The 18,423-nt window shown below is 37.9% G+C and overlaps 1 protein-coding gene across 6 annotated transcripts in view; it reads left to right on the top strand.

Annotated features, from left to right (window-relative positions):
* KLHL2 (kelch like family member 2) overlaps positions 1-18,423 on the top strand; it is a 128,105-nt gene that overhangs the window by 28,230 nt on the left and 81,452 nt on the right. For all 6 annotated transcript variants that reach the window (XR_014264167.1, XR_014264168.1, XM_082463643.1 and 3 more), the window contains one exon: positions 14,833-14,954. Coding sequence is in view for 4 of the 6 variants with exons in the window: in XM_082463643.1 (XP_082319769.1) it covers positions 14,833-14,954 (122 nt within the window). In the remaining 2 variants the exon portion in view is untranslated. The remainder of the gene's footprint in view (positions 1-14,832; positions 14,955-18,423) is intronic.

The raw sequence follows: 18,423 nt of genomic DNA, 5'->3' as shown, positions 1-18,423 counted from the left end.
ATGTTGTTGCAAATGGCAAGATTTCATTCTTTTTTAAGCCTATTAATATTCCATTGTGTATATATATATATATATATATATATATATATATATACATATATATATACACCACATCTTCTTTATCCATTTATCTATCAATGGACACAGGTTGCTTCCATTTGTTGGCTATTGTAAATAATGCTGTGGTGAACATAGGGGTGCACATATCTTTCCAATTACTGTTTTTGTTCAGAAGTGGAATTTCTGCATCATATGGTAGTTCTATTTTTAATTTTTTGAGGAACCTCCATACTGTTTTCCATAGTGGTTGTACCAGTTTACAATCCCACAAACAGTGCACAAGGGTTTCCTTTTCTTTACATCCTCACCAATATTTGTTATTTGTTACCTTCTTGAAAATAGCCATTCTGACAGGTATGAGGTAGTATCTCATTCTGGTTTTGATTTGCATTTCCCTGGTGATTCGTGATGCTGACTATCTTTTCACATGTCTGTTGGCCATCTGTATGTCTTCTCTGGAAAACTGTGTATACAAGTACTCCTCCCATTTTTCAATTTTTTTTTTTTGATGTTGAGTTGTATGAGTTCTTTGTATGTTTTGAATAGAAACTCCTTACTGGGTAGTTCATTTGCAAATACCTCATTCCATTTGGTAGGCTGCCTTTGTTGATAGTTTCCTTTGCTGTGCAAAAGCTTTTTAGTTTCATGTAGTCCCATTTGTTAATTTTTGCTTTTTTGCCCTTGCCTGAGGAGAAAGATCCAAAAAATATTGCTAAGACCATGCTGCCTATGTTTTCTTCTAGGACTTTTATGGTTTCAGGTCTTACATTTAAGTTTTTAATCCATTTTGAGTTTATTTTGTGCATGGTGTTAGAAAGTAGTCCAGTTTGATTCTTTTGCATGTAGCTGTCCACTTTTCCCAGCATCGTTTATTGAAGAGACTGTCTATTCCCCACTGCCTCCTTTGTTGGAGATTAATTGACCATATAAGTTTGGATTTATTTCTCTACTCTCTATTCTGTTACATTGATCTATGTATCTTTTTTGTGTGTGCCAGTACCAGACTGTTTTGATTACTGTAGCTTTGTAGTATAATTTGAAATCAGGGAGCATGATACCTCTAGCTTTGTTCTCCTTTCCCAAGATTGCTTTGGCTATTTGGGGTCTTTTGTGTTTCCATACAGAATTTAGAATTATTTGTTCTAGTTCTGTGAAAAATGTCATGGGTATTTTGATAGGGGTTGCATTGAATCTGTAGATTGCCTTAGGGTTTATGGTCATTTTAACAATATTAGTTCTTCCAACCCATGAGCACAGTATATCTTTCCATTTGTTTGTGTCGTCTTCAGTTTCTTTCATCAGTGTCTTATAGCTTTCAAAGTACAAGTTTTTTGCCTCTTTGGTTATATTTATTCCTAGGTATCTTATTCTTTTTGATGAAATTGTTAATGAGATTGTTTAATTTCTCTTTCTGATAGTTTGTTATTAGTGTATAGAAACACAACAGATTTCTGTATTACATTTTTATCCTGGATCTTTACTGAATTCATTTATTAATTCTGATTTATTTGGTAGCGTCATTAGGATTTTCTATATATGGTATCATGTCCTCTGCAAACAGTGACAGTTTTACTTCTTCCTTTCCAATTTGGATTCCTTTTATTTATTTTTCTTCTCTGATTGCTGTGGCCAGGACTTCCAAAACTATGTTGAATAAAAATGGTGAGAGTGGACATCCTTGTTTTGTTCCTGATGTTAGAGGAAATGCTCTCAGCTTTTCATCATTGAATATGATGTTAACTGTGGGCTTGTCATATATGACCTTTTTTATATTGAGGTAGGTTCCCTCTATGCCCACTTTCTAGAGAGTTTTTATTATAAATGGATGTTGGATTTTATCAATAGCTTTTTCTGCATCTATTGATATGATCATATCATTTTTATTCTTCAGTTTGTTAATGTGATGTATCACATTGATTGATTTGTAGATATTGAACCATCCTTGCATCCCTAGGATAAATTCCACTTGGTATGGTATATGATTCTTTTGATGTATTATTGAATTCAATTTGCTAATATTTTGAGAATGTTTGCATCTGTGTTCATCAGAGATATTGGCCTGTAATTCTACTTTTTTGTGGTGTTTTTGCCTGTTTTTTGTTAGGGTGATGCTGGCCTTATAGAATGTGTTCCACAGTGTTCCTTCGTCTTCAATTTTTGGAATAGTTTGAGAAGAATAGGTGTTAACTCTTTAAATGTTTGGTAGAATTCACCTACTGGTCCTGGACTTTTGTTTGTTGGTAGTTTTCTAAATTATTGATTCAATTTCATTACTGGTAACCGGTCTGTTCATATTTTCTGTTTCTTCCTGATTCAGTCTTGGGAGATTATATGTTCCTAGGAATATATCTATTGTAAATTGTCCATTTTGTTGATGTATAATTGTTCGAAGTAATCTCTAACAATCCTATGTATTTCTGTGGTTTCATTTGTAATTTCTCTTTCATTTCTGGATTATTTATTGGGCCTTCTCTTTTTCTTATGAGTCTGGCTAAAGGTTTATTAATTTTGTGTATCTTTTCAAAGAACCAGCTCTTTCATCGATCTTTTCTGTTTTTTCAGTCTTTATTTCATTTATTTCTGCACTGATATTTATTATTTCTTTCCTTCTTCTAACTTTAGGTTTTGTTTATTCTTCTTTTTCTGGTTCCTTCAGGTGTAAGCTTAGATTGTCTTGAGATTTTTCTTGTTTCCTGAGGTAGGCTTGTATGGCTGTAAACTTTCCTCTTAAAACAGCTTTTGCTGTGTTCCATAGATTTTGGATTGTTGTGTTGTTGTGTTTGGATTGTGTTTCTTTTTCATGTGTCTTCAGATTTTTTTTTTATTTCCTTTTGATTTCTTCAGTGACCCATTGGTTGTTCAGTAGCATATTGTTTAGACTCCATGTGTTTGTGTTTTTTCATTTTTTTTCTTGTAGTTGATTTCTCTCCTCATACCATTGATATGATTTCAGTTATCTTAAATTTATTCAGATTTAGTTTGTGGCATGTGATCTGTCCTGAAGAATGTTCCATGTGCACTTGAAAAGTATGTGTATTCTGCTGCTTTCGGTTGAAATGTTCTATATATATCAATATTTATGAAATCTCTCTAGTCTAATGTGTCACTTAAGGCTGTGTTTCCATATTGATTTTTTTTTTTGGATAATCTGTCCATAGATGTAAATGGGGTGTTAAAGTCCCCTACTATTATTGTATTACTGTCAGTTTCTCCCTTTATGTTTACCTGTATTTGCTTAATGTATTTAGGTGCTCCTATGTTGGGTGCATATACATTTACAGTTGTTGTATCTGCTTCTTGGATTGATCCCTTGATCATTAAATGGTAATGTCCTTCTTTGTCTCTTGATAACATCTTTGTTTTAAAGTCTGTCTTGTCTATAGAGACACAGATGTAAAGAACAAACATATGGACACCAAGGGGGGAAAGCGGGGGTGGGGGTGGTGGTGGTGGGATGAATTGGGAGATTGGGATTGGCATATATACACTAATATGTATAAAATAGATAACTAATAAGAACCTGCTGTATAAAAAAGTAAACTGAAATAAAAAAAAAAATAAAGTCTGTCTTGTCTGATGTACATTTGCTACCCCAGCTTTCTTTTCATTTGCATTTATGTGGAATATTTTTTCCATCCCTTCATTTTTAGTCTGTGTGTGTCTTTAGATCGGAAGTGAGTCTCCTATAGGTAACATATAGGTGGGTCTTGTTTTTTAATCCATTCAGCCACTCTGTCTTTTTATCAGAGCAGTTTGTTCATTTACATTTAAAGTAATTATTGATAAGTATGTACTTATTGCCATTTTGTTAATTGTTTTCTGGTTGTTTTTATGGTTCTCTTTTATTCCTTTTTTCTTTTGCTCTCCTCTCTTGTGACTTGATGACTCTCTTTAGTGTTATGTTTGGATTCCTTTCTTTTTCTTTTTTTTTTTTTGTGTGTGTACATCTTTTAAAGGTTTTTGGTTTATTATTACCATAAGGTTCATATATAACAACCTATGTGTATCTGTATATGTGATTATTTTAAGTTGAGGATCTCTTCAGTTCTAATGCATTGTAACAACCCTGTATTTTTACTTCCACCTCCCCATATTTAATGTTTTTGATGTCATATTTTACATCTTTTTCTTTTGTGTACCCCTTAATTATTTATTGTGGATATAGATGATTTTACTACTTTTGACTTTTAACCTTCCTTCTATCTTTATAAGTTACTGATCTACAACTTTTACTATATGTTTGCCTTTACCAGTGAGAATTTTTCTTTCCTAATTTTCATGTTTCTAGTTGTGGTCTTTCCTTTTTCACTTAGAGAGATTCCTTGAACGTTTCTTGTAAAGCTGGATTAGTGGTGCTGAACTTTTTTAGCTTTTGCTTATCTGCAAAGCTCTTTCTCTGTCCTTCAAATCTGAATGAGAGCTTTGCAGGTAGAGCATTTGTGGTGTACATTTTATCCTTTCATCAGTTGAAATATATCATGGCCGTCCTCCTGGCCTGTTAAGTTTCTGCTGAAAAGTCAGTTGATAGTCTGTGGGCATTCTCTTGCTGCTTTTAAGATTTTCTCTTTATCCTTAATTTTTGCCATTTTAATTATAATGTGTTGTGGTGTGGACCTCTTTCAGTTCTTCTTGTTTGGGACTCTGTACTTCCTCTACCTGGATGTCTGTTTCCTTCCCTAGGTTAAGGAAGTTTTCACCTGCTATTTCTTCAAGTAAGTTCTCTGCCCTTTTCTTTCTTCTTCTGGTACCCCTATAATGTGAATGTTAGTACGCTTGATGTTGTCCCCGAGGTCTCTTAAACTACCCTCATTTTTTCAAATTTTTTTTTTTCTGTTCATCTTGGGTGATTTCCACTAGTCTGTCTTCCAGATTGCTATTCCACTCCTCTGTATCATCTAATATACTGTTCATTACTTCTAGTTTTTTTTTTTTTTTTCAGTTATTTTATCTTTGGGTCTGTTTGGGGCATCTTTGTATTTTCTAACTACCTATCAGTTAAAATTCTCACTGTGTTCATTCAGTTCTTCTCCCAAGTTTGTGGAGCATCTTAATGATCATTACCTAGAATTCTTTATCAAGTAGGTTGCTTTTCTCCATTTCATTTATTCTTTTTCTGAGGTTTTCTCTTGTTCCTTTGTTTAGAACATATTTTGCTTTCTTAACATTTTGCCCAATTTTCTGTACATATTTCTGTGTATCAGGTAGGTTGGTTAAGTTTCTGGATCTTGGAGAGGTGGCCTTATGCAGTTGACATCCTGTGGGGCCCAGCAGCTCACTCCCCTCCTGTTCAGAGCTGTATGCTCTAGGGGTACCCCCCTCTAGGGGTACCCCCTTTGTGGGCTGTGTGACCCCTTTTGTTGTGGTGGGAAGAGTACTGTGGGCGGTCTGGTAGGCAGGGCTGGCCCCTGGCCTGGTTGGCTGCAAGGCTGTGCCTTGCACAGTGGCTGTGGTCAGGCTGGAGGGTGGGGTAGGCTTCCCACGCGGCTGTCTGCATGGTCTGATTGGGGCACACAGCTGCTGCCAGCCCACTGGTGGGCAGGTAAGCCCCTGGCACTAATAGTCTATAGGGTGGACCCCAAAATGGCACTTTCTAGCACCAGTGTCCTTGTGGTAGAACGAGCTCCCAAAAATGGCTGCCACCAGCATCAGTGACCCCAGGGTGAGCTCTTGCCTCTCTGGGAGGCTCTCTGAGATCAGAAAATAGGTCTGACCCAGGCTCCTTTCAAACTACTGCCTCTGTCCTGGGTCTCAGAGTGTATGAGATTTTGCACACACCCTTAACAGATAAGTCTCTGTTTCCTGCAGCCCTCTTGCTCTCATGTAGCCAAGCCCTTCCAGCCTTCAAAGCCAGATGTTCTAGGGGCTTGTCTTCTTGGTGTAGGATTCCTGGACTGGGGAGCCTGAGGTGGGGCTCAGAACCCTTGCTCTTTGGGGAGAATCTTTGTAACTGTGATTATCCTCTTGTTTGTGGGTTGCTGACCTGGGTGAGTGAGTCTTGACTAGGTCATGTCATTGCCCCTTCTGTCCTTCTCATTGTGGTTCCTCCTCTATGTCTTTAGTTGTGGGAAATCTCTGCTAGTCTTCAGGTCATTCTCATTTATAGTTGCTCTGTGAGTAGTTGTAATTTGGTGTGCCTGTAGGAGCTGGTGAGCTCCAGGTCTTCCTACTCTGCCACCTAGCCACACCCTCCCTTAACCTCATTCTTAAAAAAACAAAATTTAAACATACAGTACTGTACAAGGATATGAAGTTATTATCTGTTCCAACAATGAGCTTATAATCTTAGATTATTGGTAGGACAAGTAAATACTTGTAAATACATATACAGTTATAGAAAAAAAGCACAAATACAAATCTGTTCATACTTTAGAAACTTAAATATATCCTGGGCCTAACATTTTGCTGGATACTTCAAGGAATACAAAACAATATTAGCATACTTCCTGCCCCAGTAGTGTATTATATCACTGGGGAAATGAGATGTGCACACTTTAAATACATAATAGTTTATGGAAGATCTGTGTGTGCAAAGGAGTAATACAGATGGTGAGGACTGTGATGGGCAGCCTTGAGAGAAGGGGATCTGACATTTCTTGAAACATAATGAATGTAAAGGTTTACACAGATGAAGAAAAGTGCAGAAAGCAATGTGGAGAGAATGGACTTAGTGTTTTGGGAGTAGAGAGGAGTCTGGAGGCACCTCACTCTTCAGCCTGTTACATTCTTGCTGTTCCGAACTGAATTAAATAATCAAGAAGTTAGGAAAGATAGTAGAGGGGCCATGAGCCAAGTTGGGCAAGTGATTTGGGGAGGGTGCCTTTAGCTGAGGCTAATTCGAAAAGTTGAAATGGGATTAGTCAAATTTTTATGTCGTGGATTCACTTCAGTCTTTTGGTTTACATCTTATTTATTACTCCTGGAGTCTTTTCTAAACAGAATCTCTAGTTTGCAAAAGGAGTATTTGATCTGCATTGGCCTAATTTAGGAATTCACTAGTAAAGTGCTGTCCCTGTAAGTGGCCTTCCTTCAGGTGACACTGTTATTGCCACTTCCTTGTCAGAGTTACTGGATCTTTGGGATCATTAATCACTTCATCAGTCTGGGCTTCAGTTTCCCCTTCTGGAAAATGGGGATGATAATATTTACTTCCTAGGATTCTTATAAAGATTAAGTGAGATCGTGTATGTTAGCCCTTTATTTGGCACATAGAAAATGTTCAATTAATGTTGGCAGTAATAATCATGATTATCATTATTATTTTTTACCCTCAATTCCTAAATGTCTTTATATTGTAAGAATATAAGATTGAAAATGTCTTACACTAGACTTTTTTTGATAAATGTTTTATTTTCCAGTTACAAAATGTAGTGATTAACTTAAAATTACAAGATCAGGGTTAGTTTCCTTTCCCTTCAAAAGATGATACTTAGAGTCTGCAGACTCCCTGAGCCTTCGACATCCAGAGACATGGATGCTGGAGATGGGAGATCGCATTATGTCTCTATTTTTCTTCTCTGTTTACTTAAGCATCTGAACTATATTTCAGCTTCCCTCTTTTCTTTCTTTTTTTCTTTTTTCTTTTCTCTTTTTTTTTTTTTGCCTGATGGTTCTCACCTCTTCATGTTTCAGCTAACATGCAATTTCTGAATAAGTGAGTTTTGCTTAATGATGGGAATGAGGCCCTGAAGACGTCTTGATTGTATAAGTATTCCTAAGTATGTATCTCTGTTAACTGATGGGTGGGTCCTTGCAGTTCAACCTGTTTCTGCCTGAGAGTACTTGGTCAAATCTTAGATTGCTAGGTGCTAAAGTAGATACAAAATAGGGATTCTATGTTAATTTCTGACACATATAAAATGTGAATTGAGTACCTCAATTGTGACATTTTTTTACAACTTTATTGAGGCATATTTTATATTGTAGTGTTCAGTGATTTTTAGTAAATTTACTGAGTAGTACTTCCATCACCATAAATCAACTTTAGAACATTTTTGTTCCCACATAATATTTTTGAGGTTCATCCATGTCATAGTATGTATCATCAGTCTGTTCCTTTTTATTGCTAAGTAGATTCCATTGTATGAAAATGGCACATTTTGACTATTCATTTACCAAGCTGATGGACATTTACGTTGTTTCCAATTTTTGGCTATTAAGAATAAGGCTGGGGACTTACTTGGTGGCACAGTGGTTAAGAATCCACCTGCCAATGAAGGGACCTGTGTTTGATCCCTGGTCCGGGAAGATCCCACATGCCGTGGAGCAGCTAAGCCCGTGCGCCACAACTACTGAGCCTGTGCTCTAGTGCCTGCAAGCCACAACTACTGAGCCTGCGCACCACAGCTACTGAAGCCTGCGTTCCTGGAACCCATGCTCCGCAACAAGAGAAGCCACTGTAGTGAGAAGCCCGCGCACTGCAACAAAAAGTAGCCCCTGCTTGCCGCAACTAGAGAGAGCTCACGTGCAGCAGTGAAGACCCAACACAGCCAAAAATAAAATTAAAATTAAAAAAAAGAATAATGCTGCTATGAACATTCATGTGCAGTTCTTTGTGTGGACAAATGTCTCATGGTGGTAGATACCTATGTGTGGAATTCCTGGGTCATATGGTAAATTTATATTTAACTTTTTAAAAATTGCTATGCTATTTCCCCAAGTGGCTGCATCATTTTATATGCCTATGTTATGTATGACTGTTCCCATTTCTCTACATCCTTGCCAACACTTGTTGCTATCTTTTTTTCTTTTTTTTTCAATTGTGGTCATTCTAATGGGTGTGAAATGGCATCTCTTATAGTTTTAATTTGCACTTCCCTAATGACTAATGATGTTGAGCATCTTTTCATTTGCTTAGTAGGCTAGACTTTTATGGTTCTTCAGCAATAGATGCTATTTACCTTTCTGGCAATCTTTGTTCATTTTCTTCTTTTGAATCCACTAAATAGCAGTTTGGCAGAGATTAGATTAGATTTTTTACCTAAAGAAGACATGAAAATCTGGTCTAGGTGGTTTAGTGTACATATATTCATTTAAGATTTGCTAGACTGTGAGCCCATTGTTTATCTGTTTTCCTGGTCTGAAGTCCTATTATATTTATATTATCTGTCATAAAAAATATGTCGAGGCCCACAAGAAGACCTTGGCATGCTTCCACCCCATCACACACCATGATGTTTGTGTACTGTGGCTCAATGATCAGCAGTAAGCAGAAGTGTCTGCAGTGGCACAGGGCTACCTTGTACTCCTCTTGTTCCCTGTGACTCACCTATTAGGAAATGGGGACTCTACAGATATTCTTTTTTGGCCCTTGTTTTTCATCTCCCCTAAACTATAGGTGAATTTTTCATTCAAATTATATCACCTAAAAAAGAATTCTGTTACTCATTGTAGTTCCATTTGGGTAGAAGGGAGGTGAAAAGTAATTCTGTGATGTAGTCACAGGTTTTTCTTTTGTGAAGTATGGACCAATTTAGATCAAGGCCAGGTTGTTTAACTGTTACTTGAGAAAGAATAAATCAAATTGTGTTCTTGTGTTTTTATTTATTTATTTATTTTATCATCCTTTTTTTGTTTGGTTTGGTTTGGTTTGGGTTTTTTTGGCCATGTCACGCAGCATGCGGGATCTTAGTTACCCGACCAGGGATTGAACCCATGCCCCCTGCAAAGGAAGCATGGTCCCTTAACCATGGACCTCCAGGGAAGTCCTGAGTTCTTGTTTTAAAATTACTTGTTTGTGTACAAATGTGGCATTTAAAATGCCGTTTTTCTTAACAAATATATTTGAGGCTTCTGTGGTGCCACAGGCTAAAATATCTGAAATCTAGTGGGAAATACTGTATTTTTATTTTCAGTCTTCTTTTTTGGGGGTGCGTTTTGATAATTTCTTTTGTCACATTGAACATGATTTAGTAAGGTAAATTAGAATAGGAAAAGATAGATTATCATTTGAATGATTAAGATGTGAGATATTTTAAAAGTTGTGTGCATGTTGTATTTGTCTAAGATTTGTGCTTTCCTTCATGGAGGAGTATTCATTGAGCATCTTCTGTGTGCTAGGTGTTATCCTAGGCTTTGGGGAGAGGAGGAATGGTTAGAGAGGAAACATAAAGAAAAGGTAATTTCTCATATCGCTGACTGCTGTGAAGAACATTAAATAGGGCATTGCACATAAAGTGCATATAACTTTAGTCTGCATATAACAGAAAACTCCCCTTAAGCTGGTTTAAGTAGCAAGGAAATATATTCTCTCATAACTGGAAAATAGGCTGGGCACCAGCTATGATCGGATCATCAGGGATCCTCTTCCTTCTGTCTCGCCACCCGGCTGTCCTCACTAAAAATTTTATCCTATGGTTGCTTCCCCCGTGGATGCAAGATGCCTACGAGAGTGGACCCAACATCTCGAGGAAGGAGAGGGGTTGTCTCTTTCCTATTTTTCTTTTAGGAACTGGGAGACCTGTTCCAGAAGTTACTCAAGCTAGAGCCAAACTGGCAGGGTAATGTAGTTACCATGTTTGCCTTAGATTAGTTGTAGAATTGGGGAATTATGTACCACGCCACCATACCCAGTGCCTGGCAGGGGCATTCGGATCATCTTGCCAGAATGAAGATACCGTTGTGTCAGTAGCTTCTTTGTAACCTGAGACTAATAATGAGCAAAAGGGCAATAATGATTGGAGTAGGTGACAAGTATAACTTGAAGAGTAATGGAATAAAATTTATTTATTAAATGTGGCTGTAAGCTTGTCATTCAATTCTTAGGGTTTCAACATAGTATAAAGTGTACTGTATTATATTTTTATTATTTTTTCAATTTATGTGCTAAGCAATAACTGAAATTAGAGTCACATGAGTTTTTAATTGATCCTAGGGTTTGCCCTCTTAAACCTATTCACTTTTTAGAACTTCAGAATGGGTAAATACAGTCACCAGTTTGTTCTGGGCTTCAGGAGTCCTGATTAAGATCCTTGAGCTGGAAATGTTTCTATCCATACATGTGTCCATAAGCTTTTACGATTTGGGGGGACTTCATTTCTTTTCTCAAAAACAGTAGAGATGGTGCAGTGTTCATTAGTGAAAGTGCTTAGCTCGGCCTGTATAGTGGACGTTCAATAGATGTTTGTTGACTGAAATCCTTCAGAGCTAGAATACCCATATTCAAGACTAACTTAAGTGTTAGTAATTGTGTTAAGTAAAGGTGCTACATTTAAAATTGGCACTTGTTTTACTTTTCGCTTTTCTAGTCATTCATTCAAACAGCCATTATTTATTGGGTATCTACCATATGTCAGGCATTGTGGGATACAGAGGTAAGGAAGACGACGTCATCCCTGCTCTCAGGAAACTCGAGAATCCAGGTGGGGAGAACCAGATATTATTATGACAGAGTGGATTTGCAGGAGGTAACCTAGGGTGAGAACCTAACCCAGCCTTGGGTCATCAGCCGGCAAGGCTGCTTGGAGAGGTTCCAGCTGAATCTGGAAGAATATGTGGGGGTTAGCCTGGGGAATGAGGGCATGGGGAGACAGAGATGATGAAGCTCGACAGAGGCATCGAGGTAGGAAATTGCTGGGTGTGTATGGGAAACTACACAAAGTTCCTTCCTTATGTAAATTAAGACTAGAAGTGGGAGAGAGAGAGAGGAGGCTGGATAGCGAGGCAGGGGTGGGACGTGGACAGGCCTGCATGCCTGGACTGGGAGCAGCTGAAGGCTTTGGAGCGCCATGGCCAGATGTGTGGAGTCCATCCTGGAGGTGAGGGGGAAGGAAGAGGTGGCACAGCGGCAAGAGGGATGGAGAGGAGGTGAGGGTGGCGGTATCTGTGTGGATATCACAGTATAGCTTCAGCTGTATAATACATGATCAAACACAGGAGAAGAACCCTAAGACAGGAAGTTAAAAAAATGTTATGAGATTAAACTCTTTACAGTTTCATTGGGTATCTTTTTAAAATTCATTATCAGGAATTCCTTGGCGGTCCAGTGGTTATGACTTGACGTTTTCACTGCTGTGGGCCTGGGTTCAGTCCCTAGTCGGAGAACCAAGATCCCACAAGCCACATGGCATGGCCAAAAAAAAAAAAAAGAAAGAAAGAAAAACAAAACTCATTATCAAAAATAAATCTCCTCTATAAACACAGCAAAGGACAGAAGTAAGATAATATTTAACAACTAGAATTAGCTCTAAGTAGCTTTGACAACTCTCTTTGGTATGTGTTTTGGTTCTTTGTAGTTACTGGAATTTTTAAGCTATTAACAACAGTCTGCGGCAAGCTATTTGTTTTTGTAAATTAATATGAAAAATAAAGATTAAAGCATTTCTAAAGCAGTATGTGATAGAGATAGAATTTGTTGGAAGTAGATACAGTTTTCTTGGGAGAGAAATAATTAATATTAAAAATGACACTTAAGGAATGTATGAATCAGCACAGTGCATCTTATAGCAATACCTTAAAAACTATAATATTAAAAACTGCTTGGCAGAGAACTGATAATTTTTCAGTCATACATGTAAATTAAAGTCAAACTTGTTTTTGTCTAAATCATGCCTAAGTCCTGAGGAGTGAATTCCTTGAGAACTAAGTACATGGCTTTATGCTTGTGTGGCCCCGGGCCCTGTGGGGCTTTGCACATCGCAGGGGCCCTAGAGATGAATTAGAGTGGCCTTTCGCTAAAGTCCAAGTGGGAATTACCAAAGTGTCCTCACTACCACAAAAGAGCTTTCAGATGACACAAATCCCATCTAGCTACAAGATCCAGAGAGAGTAGGACAGAGGAAGGTGCCTTATATGTAGATGAAGAATTATGTTTCCAAATTCCTCGACCCTGCTTTTTTTACCCTTTTCTTTAAGGGGGAAAAAAAACATGCTTTCCCCTTTTTCATGAAAGGAAAAAAAAGCCAAAAACATGCTGAGGCAGCGGATACATAGCCCAATCCCTTGTCTTCCTGCTATATAGGCATATAACAGGAGCATATCATCAACTTTCTCTCTTCCCTTGTAATACCAGTGGATGTTTTCCCCCCTGGGAAGTAGCATAATAGTTTTTCAGATATTTTAGCTCTTAGGAGAACAGCTTTTTTTGAGCTTTTGTCAGAGAGAATCTCCAGGGAAGCAGGTAGTTAAATATACATCACTGTTATTATTTCTCTCTTCCCGGTGTTTATGTTTGCAAAGGAATTTTGTATAATTATGGATTCCTATAGCTTTTTCTGATAATTTATGGTCACTGACAGTATACTGTACCTGAAAAAGAAATGAACTTTCAAGAAATCTTGAGGCCATTGTGTTGTTTTTCTAACAGGTGAGGGATGGTGGCATTGTTTTTCATACTTCCTTTATCTTTGAAACCTGATGAATGTAGAACTAAACCTTTTTGCTAAGGTGTTCCCTAACACTCAACATTATTTTTAGGCTGTCTTGTTTTTAATTGAGTTTTCTTTCCCCATTCAATTGCTTATGTTTCCCTATTCTTGGGCCATTTTATGTCCGCACATATGTGCCCAAACCTGCTTCTAACTCTCCATGAGTCCCCTGGGTTTAGGAGCCATCCCTTCTCTTTTCTGCTTCCCTGTTTCTTTATACAAGAGAGGATCTTATTTATGATCCCTGAATGCTTAACCAGTTCAGTGGGTAGTAAGAGGGAGGTCTTGTACCACTTACTTAGCAGGCAGTGATGTAGAAGGGCATCTGGCTTTAGTAATAAATGCTGGTATGGAAATGACTTCAGGATGAAGTTGCTGCAGATGACAAATAGGAACGGAACTTGGGCTAGAAGGCCCATTGCCATTTGCCTTGGCCATTGACTCACCTCTTTAAGACCCCTCTTTTGTCTTGCATTTCCTGGGCATCTTCTGTAATTTGTGTTCTGATTGTTTCCTATCTGAGAGGTGTGTCTTCCCAGAGGGCAGGGGCAGGCACTGGTGTGCTTGTGAGTGAGTACCAGGAACTTGGAAGTTAGCCTCACGGGGTAACGCTGTGTTCTAGTCTTGAATAGAAATTCAAAAGGAAAAGAAACTGCTCTAAAGCATTGTCAACTAAAAAAATGCACACCCTAGAAGCTGCGAATTATGTTTTTACTCAGTGGACTTTCGGAGGACTTCAGCCCAGGAGGCAGCCTCTCAGATCTCTCTGAGGGACTGCTCCAAAGAGGTCAGGGAGGAGCCAGAATATGTAGGAGTTTTTGCAAAAGAACCAGGTAGTCGGAACATCAAAAGATTATTGTTAATTAAAGAAAACCAGACAAGTTAATAAATTTAGCACTTTTCTATGTATGGGAAGATAACAAGCGTCTGGGCTCATTGAAATCATTCCTTTGATACACACCTTAACTATCTAGGGCCAGTATCCTATTTTTTTTTTCCCATTCTGAATCCCCTCATGGTGCACAGTCTGGGGTGGCCTGCAATGGCTGATGGCTGCAACATCCTTTGTTTACTGCTATGGCAGGTGACATTCTTTGTCCACACATTGGACCAAAAAGAGGCATGGACGGCATTGGGTCCTGAACCTATAATTCTACAGGTATTAAGAGTTCATGCAGTTGGACATGTGGCATATTCATCGCCATGATGTGATTTCCAGGTACAAGTGGGTAGCGGAAGTACCTTGTATGGTTTCCTCAGGTAAGCTTTTAGGGGAGGTAGGGGAATGTTGTAGGCCTGCTGAAGTGGCTGACCATGTTGCCTCCTGAATACAGTGAGTGGCCGTCTGACTGGGTTTTGGTCTTCCCGCTGGGTGTCTGCTACAGCATCAGCCTTGCTCCTTGTGTTTCAGGTGAGATGAGTGAGAGCCGAGCAAAGAGAGTTCGAATCAAGGAGGTGGACGGCTGGACCCTGAGGATGCTGATTGACTATGTTTACACAGCGGAGATTCAGGTGACAGAAGAGAATGTACAGGTAAGGGTGACGCCTCATATCACTTGGTTCTTTACACATGTCAGTGTTCTAATGCAAAAGGACATACCTGTACATAGACACTTTGTACCAAAGTAATAGAATTTGTTGTTAAAACTGTATTTCTAAGAGACATTATAAAGATTATAGCTTTTTAATAATGTTCCTGATTTCAGTATCTTTTATATTCTCAAAGTTCTAAGATACAAATCCTTTAGTTCTCTGAATGATGCTTGTTCTTTTATGAAGACATGGTCATGTTCATTTATAACTGCAGTGCTACCCATATTTTCCTTTATTCCCTGGAAGGTTAAGTCTGTAAAGGGTGTTTTTGATGGCCAACAGCCTTTACTTCTTTGACTATTTCAGCATCCTCTATTAGTGATTCTAGATTTTAGCTAAAATTTGGCATTGCACCTCTCTTACTTTCTATAAAGAACAAATGTTTTATATATATGATGTAAATGTTTAACTAATACAGGTGGATGTGGAGTAGAAAGTGAAAGTCCCTCTTTAAAACTGTACTTCTCTTCGCACTCACCAATCCCACACTCTGTGATTTACTCTCTTTCCCCAGAGGGTAGCCTCTGTTATCTGTTTGGTGTTAATCTTTAAGAACATTTTCTATGTAGTTACACACACACACACACACACACACACACACACACACACACACACAATTTTCTTGACATAAGTATACTTTTACTATACCTGTTGTTCTGTAACTTTGCTTTTTTCACTGAACAAAGTGTCTTGGAGTTCTTTACATGTCAATACATATGAGTCCAGCTCATTCTTTTGTGTGGTGTCCTGTACATTAATCAGCATATATGATTTTTCACCTTTACAAAAATGTTGCAGTGAATGAACATTTTTATATTTGCATCCAAAAATTTCATGGGATAGATTCCTCAACATGTAATAGCTGGATCAAAAGGTACATTCATGTTTTAATTTCTGATAGATACGCCAAATTGCCATCTAAAAGTTTGTATTTATTTATACTCCTTCCAATAGGTAGACTGTATTTTGAGGACAGCAAAAAGAACTAGGACTAACTTCTTAAGAAATAATCTCTAAATTCTACTTGTGCAAATCGGAAATCTTTTGTCCCTTGTAATTAGCTGAAATATGCTGCAAAATATTTGAACTTGGAGACTGAAATCTTTTCACTTTAACTTGTTAGAGCATGCTGTTATTAAATCTTCAATACTGGCAGTGGTAAGGCCTCCTGGTGATCCTTCCTAGATGGCCTCAGTTAACCTCTGCTTGGAAGTCGCATTCATGAGGTAAAGCATTTGAAAAGCCTTGGTTGATCCTGAAGTCATGTACAAAGGTGTGAATCAGATGCTATGTGAACCTTTTTTTAACATGGAGGAAAATGTTTGGTACGTGTCATCTCATTCTGGTCTTTTCTGTACAGGTGGGCTATTTGCTGGATTCTGGGGCATTGGTTTCAACAAGACCCTTATCTTGGGTTTCTTTTGCTCCTTCTTTTTATTCGTTTGAGTGCCTGAGTCTCATTGTACCCTATATCTGACCTTCAGTAAATGAATTACTGATTGGTTTCTTTGATTCACATAATGTGTCACATGGGGGAAAACTGCAAAAGGTGGTTTAGGCCTACAAGACTGGAGTGTGTGAATTCAGCTCTGAATGCTGTTTGTAGTAGCTCTTGCAGTAGAGACATTGGCCTGTGAGGAACTGGGAGAACGCTTCTCATGTTTCTTTTAATAACTGTCATGTTCCAGTCCTGAAGTGTTAGTCATCACACCTCTCAGAAAACCTCTTGCCCTGCTAATTTGCCTTTGTGTATATTGCTAGCTCTTACAGGAATACATTGAAAGAGTTGTATTTGGCAGACTCATTAAATGCTTAACATTCACATTGTTTTTGTTGTTTTTTGGAAGAGGGATGTTTCTTCACCGTAGGGGTATCTTGGTATATAAAGCCTTATTTTATACTCCATTGAAAAATACTTGTTTTGCAAAAGTCAGTTTGGAAATAAAATTGATTAAAATAAGCTACCTTCTCCCTAACAAGTATTTTTTTTTAATTCTTTCTATTATTATTATTTTTTTAATTTATTTTATTTATTTATTTTTGGCTGCATTGGGTCTTCATTGCTGCACGTGGGCTTTCTCTAGTTGCGGCAAGCAGGGGCTACTCTTCATTGTGGTGTGCGGGCTTCTCATTGCGGTGGCTTGTCTTGTTGTGGAGCTCGAGCTTTTAGGCAAACGAGCTTCAGTAGTTGTGGCACTTGGGCTCAGTAGTTGTGGCTCGTGGGTTCTAGAGCACAGGCTCAGTAGTTGTGGCACATGGGCTTAGTTGCTCCGCGGCATGTGGGATCTTCCTGGACCAGGGCTCGAACCCATGTCCCCTGCATTGGCAGGTGGATTCTTAACCACTGTGCCACCAGGGAAGCCCCATAACAAGTATTTTTTATTGAAATACGGAGTAAGGGCTTACCTATCAAGACACACTAAACTGCTCTTTCCTCTATTTTGTATATTTTTGTCTGTCTGTACTTTGTTAAATCTTTCTTCTAAGTGCTGTTCACCTTAAGGAAAGGAGCGTTCTGGGGAGGTATCAGTTATTCTTATTAATGTGAAGCTAAAGTTTTAAATGGCCCCAACTAGAAGCTCTGGTCTGAGTATATCTGCTGTGAGAGTGCTGACAGTGGGGACGGAACTTTCTGTAATTAAAAGGTTTATTGTTGTCGGTATATTTTCTCATTAGACCTAGAATCAAATCTCTTGTCAGGTAACCTCCCTTTTGTACATTTCTGTTTTAGTAATAAAGTATAGTCTTAGGAGAGCAGGTATCTTAGTCTTCTACTTTGGGACTGCATGTTTTTATGTAGAAGCATAGTGCCATAGAATGCTGAGGTCCAGCTGTCTTAGAGTCAGTTGGTGACAGAACAGGACCATAACCCTGGTTTCCCTGATTCCTAGTTAAGGGTCCCTTCTGCGATACTACGCAGTCTCCTTATTACACAGATTTAAAATATATATAATAACTGTTTGAAGTGAATGTTGTTAACTTTGAGTCAAAATGAAGGAATGAAGTAGTTTGAAAGATTAACTCTAAAGAAGGGACAATTGTCATTTTATTATATAAGTAATAGGGTTTTAATTCTGGCTGTTTAGGGTTTCCTGATTATTTTTTTCTTTTGTTATTGCTGTTGTTGTTTTGTTTAGGTTTTCAAACTTTGATTTTGAGTTTGGATGGTTGCTTTTAATTATGGTAAGGTTGGGGAATAATTTGAGCCAAATGAATTTGTTTTTTTTTTTTTTAAAGAGAAATAAAAGGAGAATACATATTTTACCATGACCACACTTTTAATTGAATTTTTTTGCTGTTGTTGCTGTTGAATAATTTAAATTACTTGTGTTTAAAGTATCCAATCAAATTTTATAAACTTTATATATATATGGGACCAGAGAAAATAAAGCCAAAGCCTACTATAAAA

Source organism: Balaenoptera physalus (assembly GCF_965194825.1).
Source record: "Balaenoptera physalus genome assembly, chromosome: 5".
Taxonomy (NCBI): Eukaryota; Metazoa; Chordata; class Mammalia; order Artiodactyla; family Balaenopteridae; genus Balaenoptera; species Balaenoptera physalus.
The sequence above is the reverse complement of the archived record's forward strand: the minus strand, read 5'-3'. Positions and strand labels throughout refer to the sequence as shown.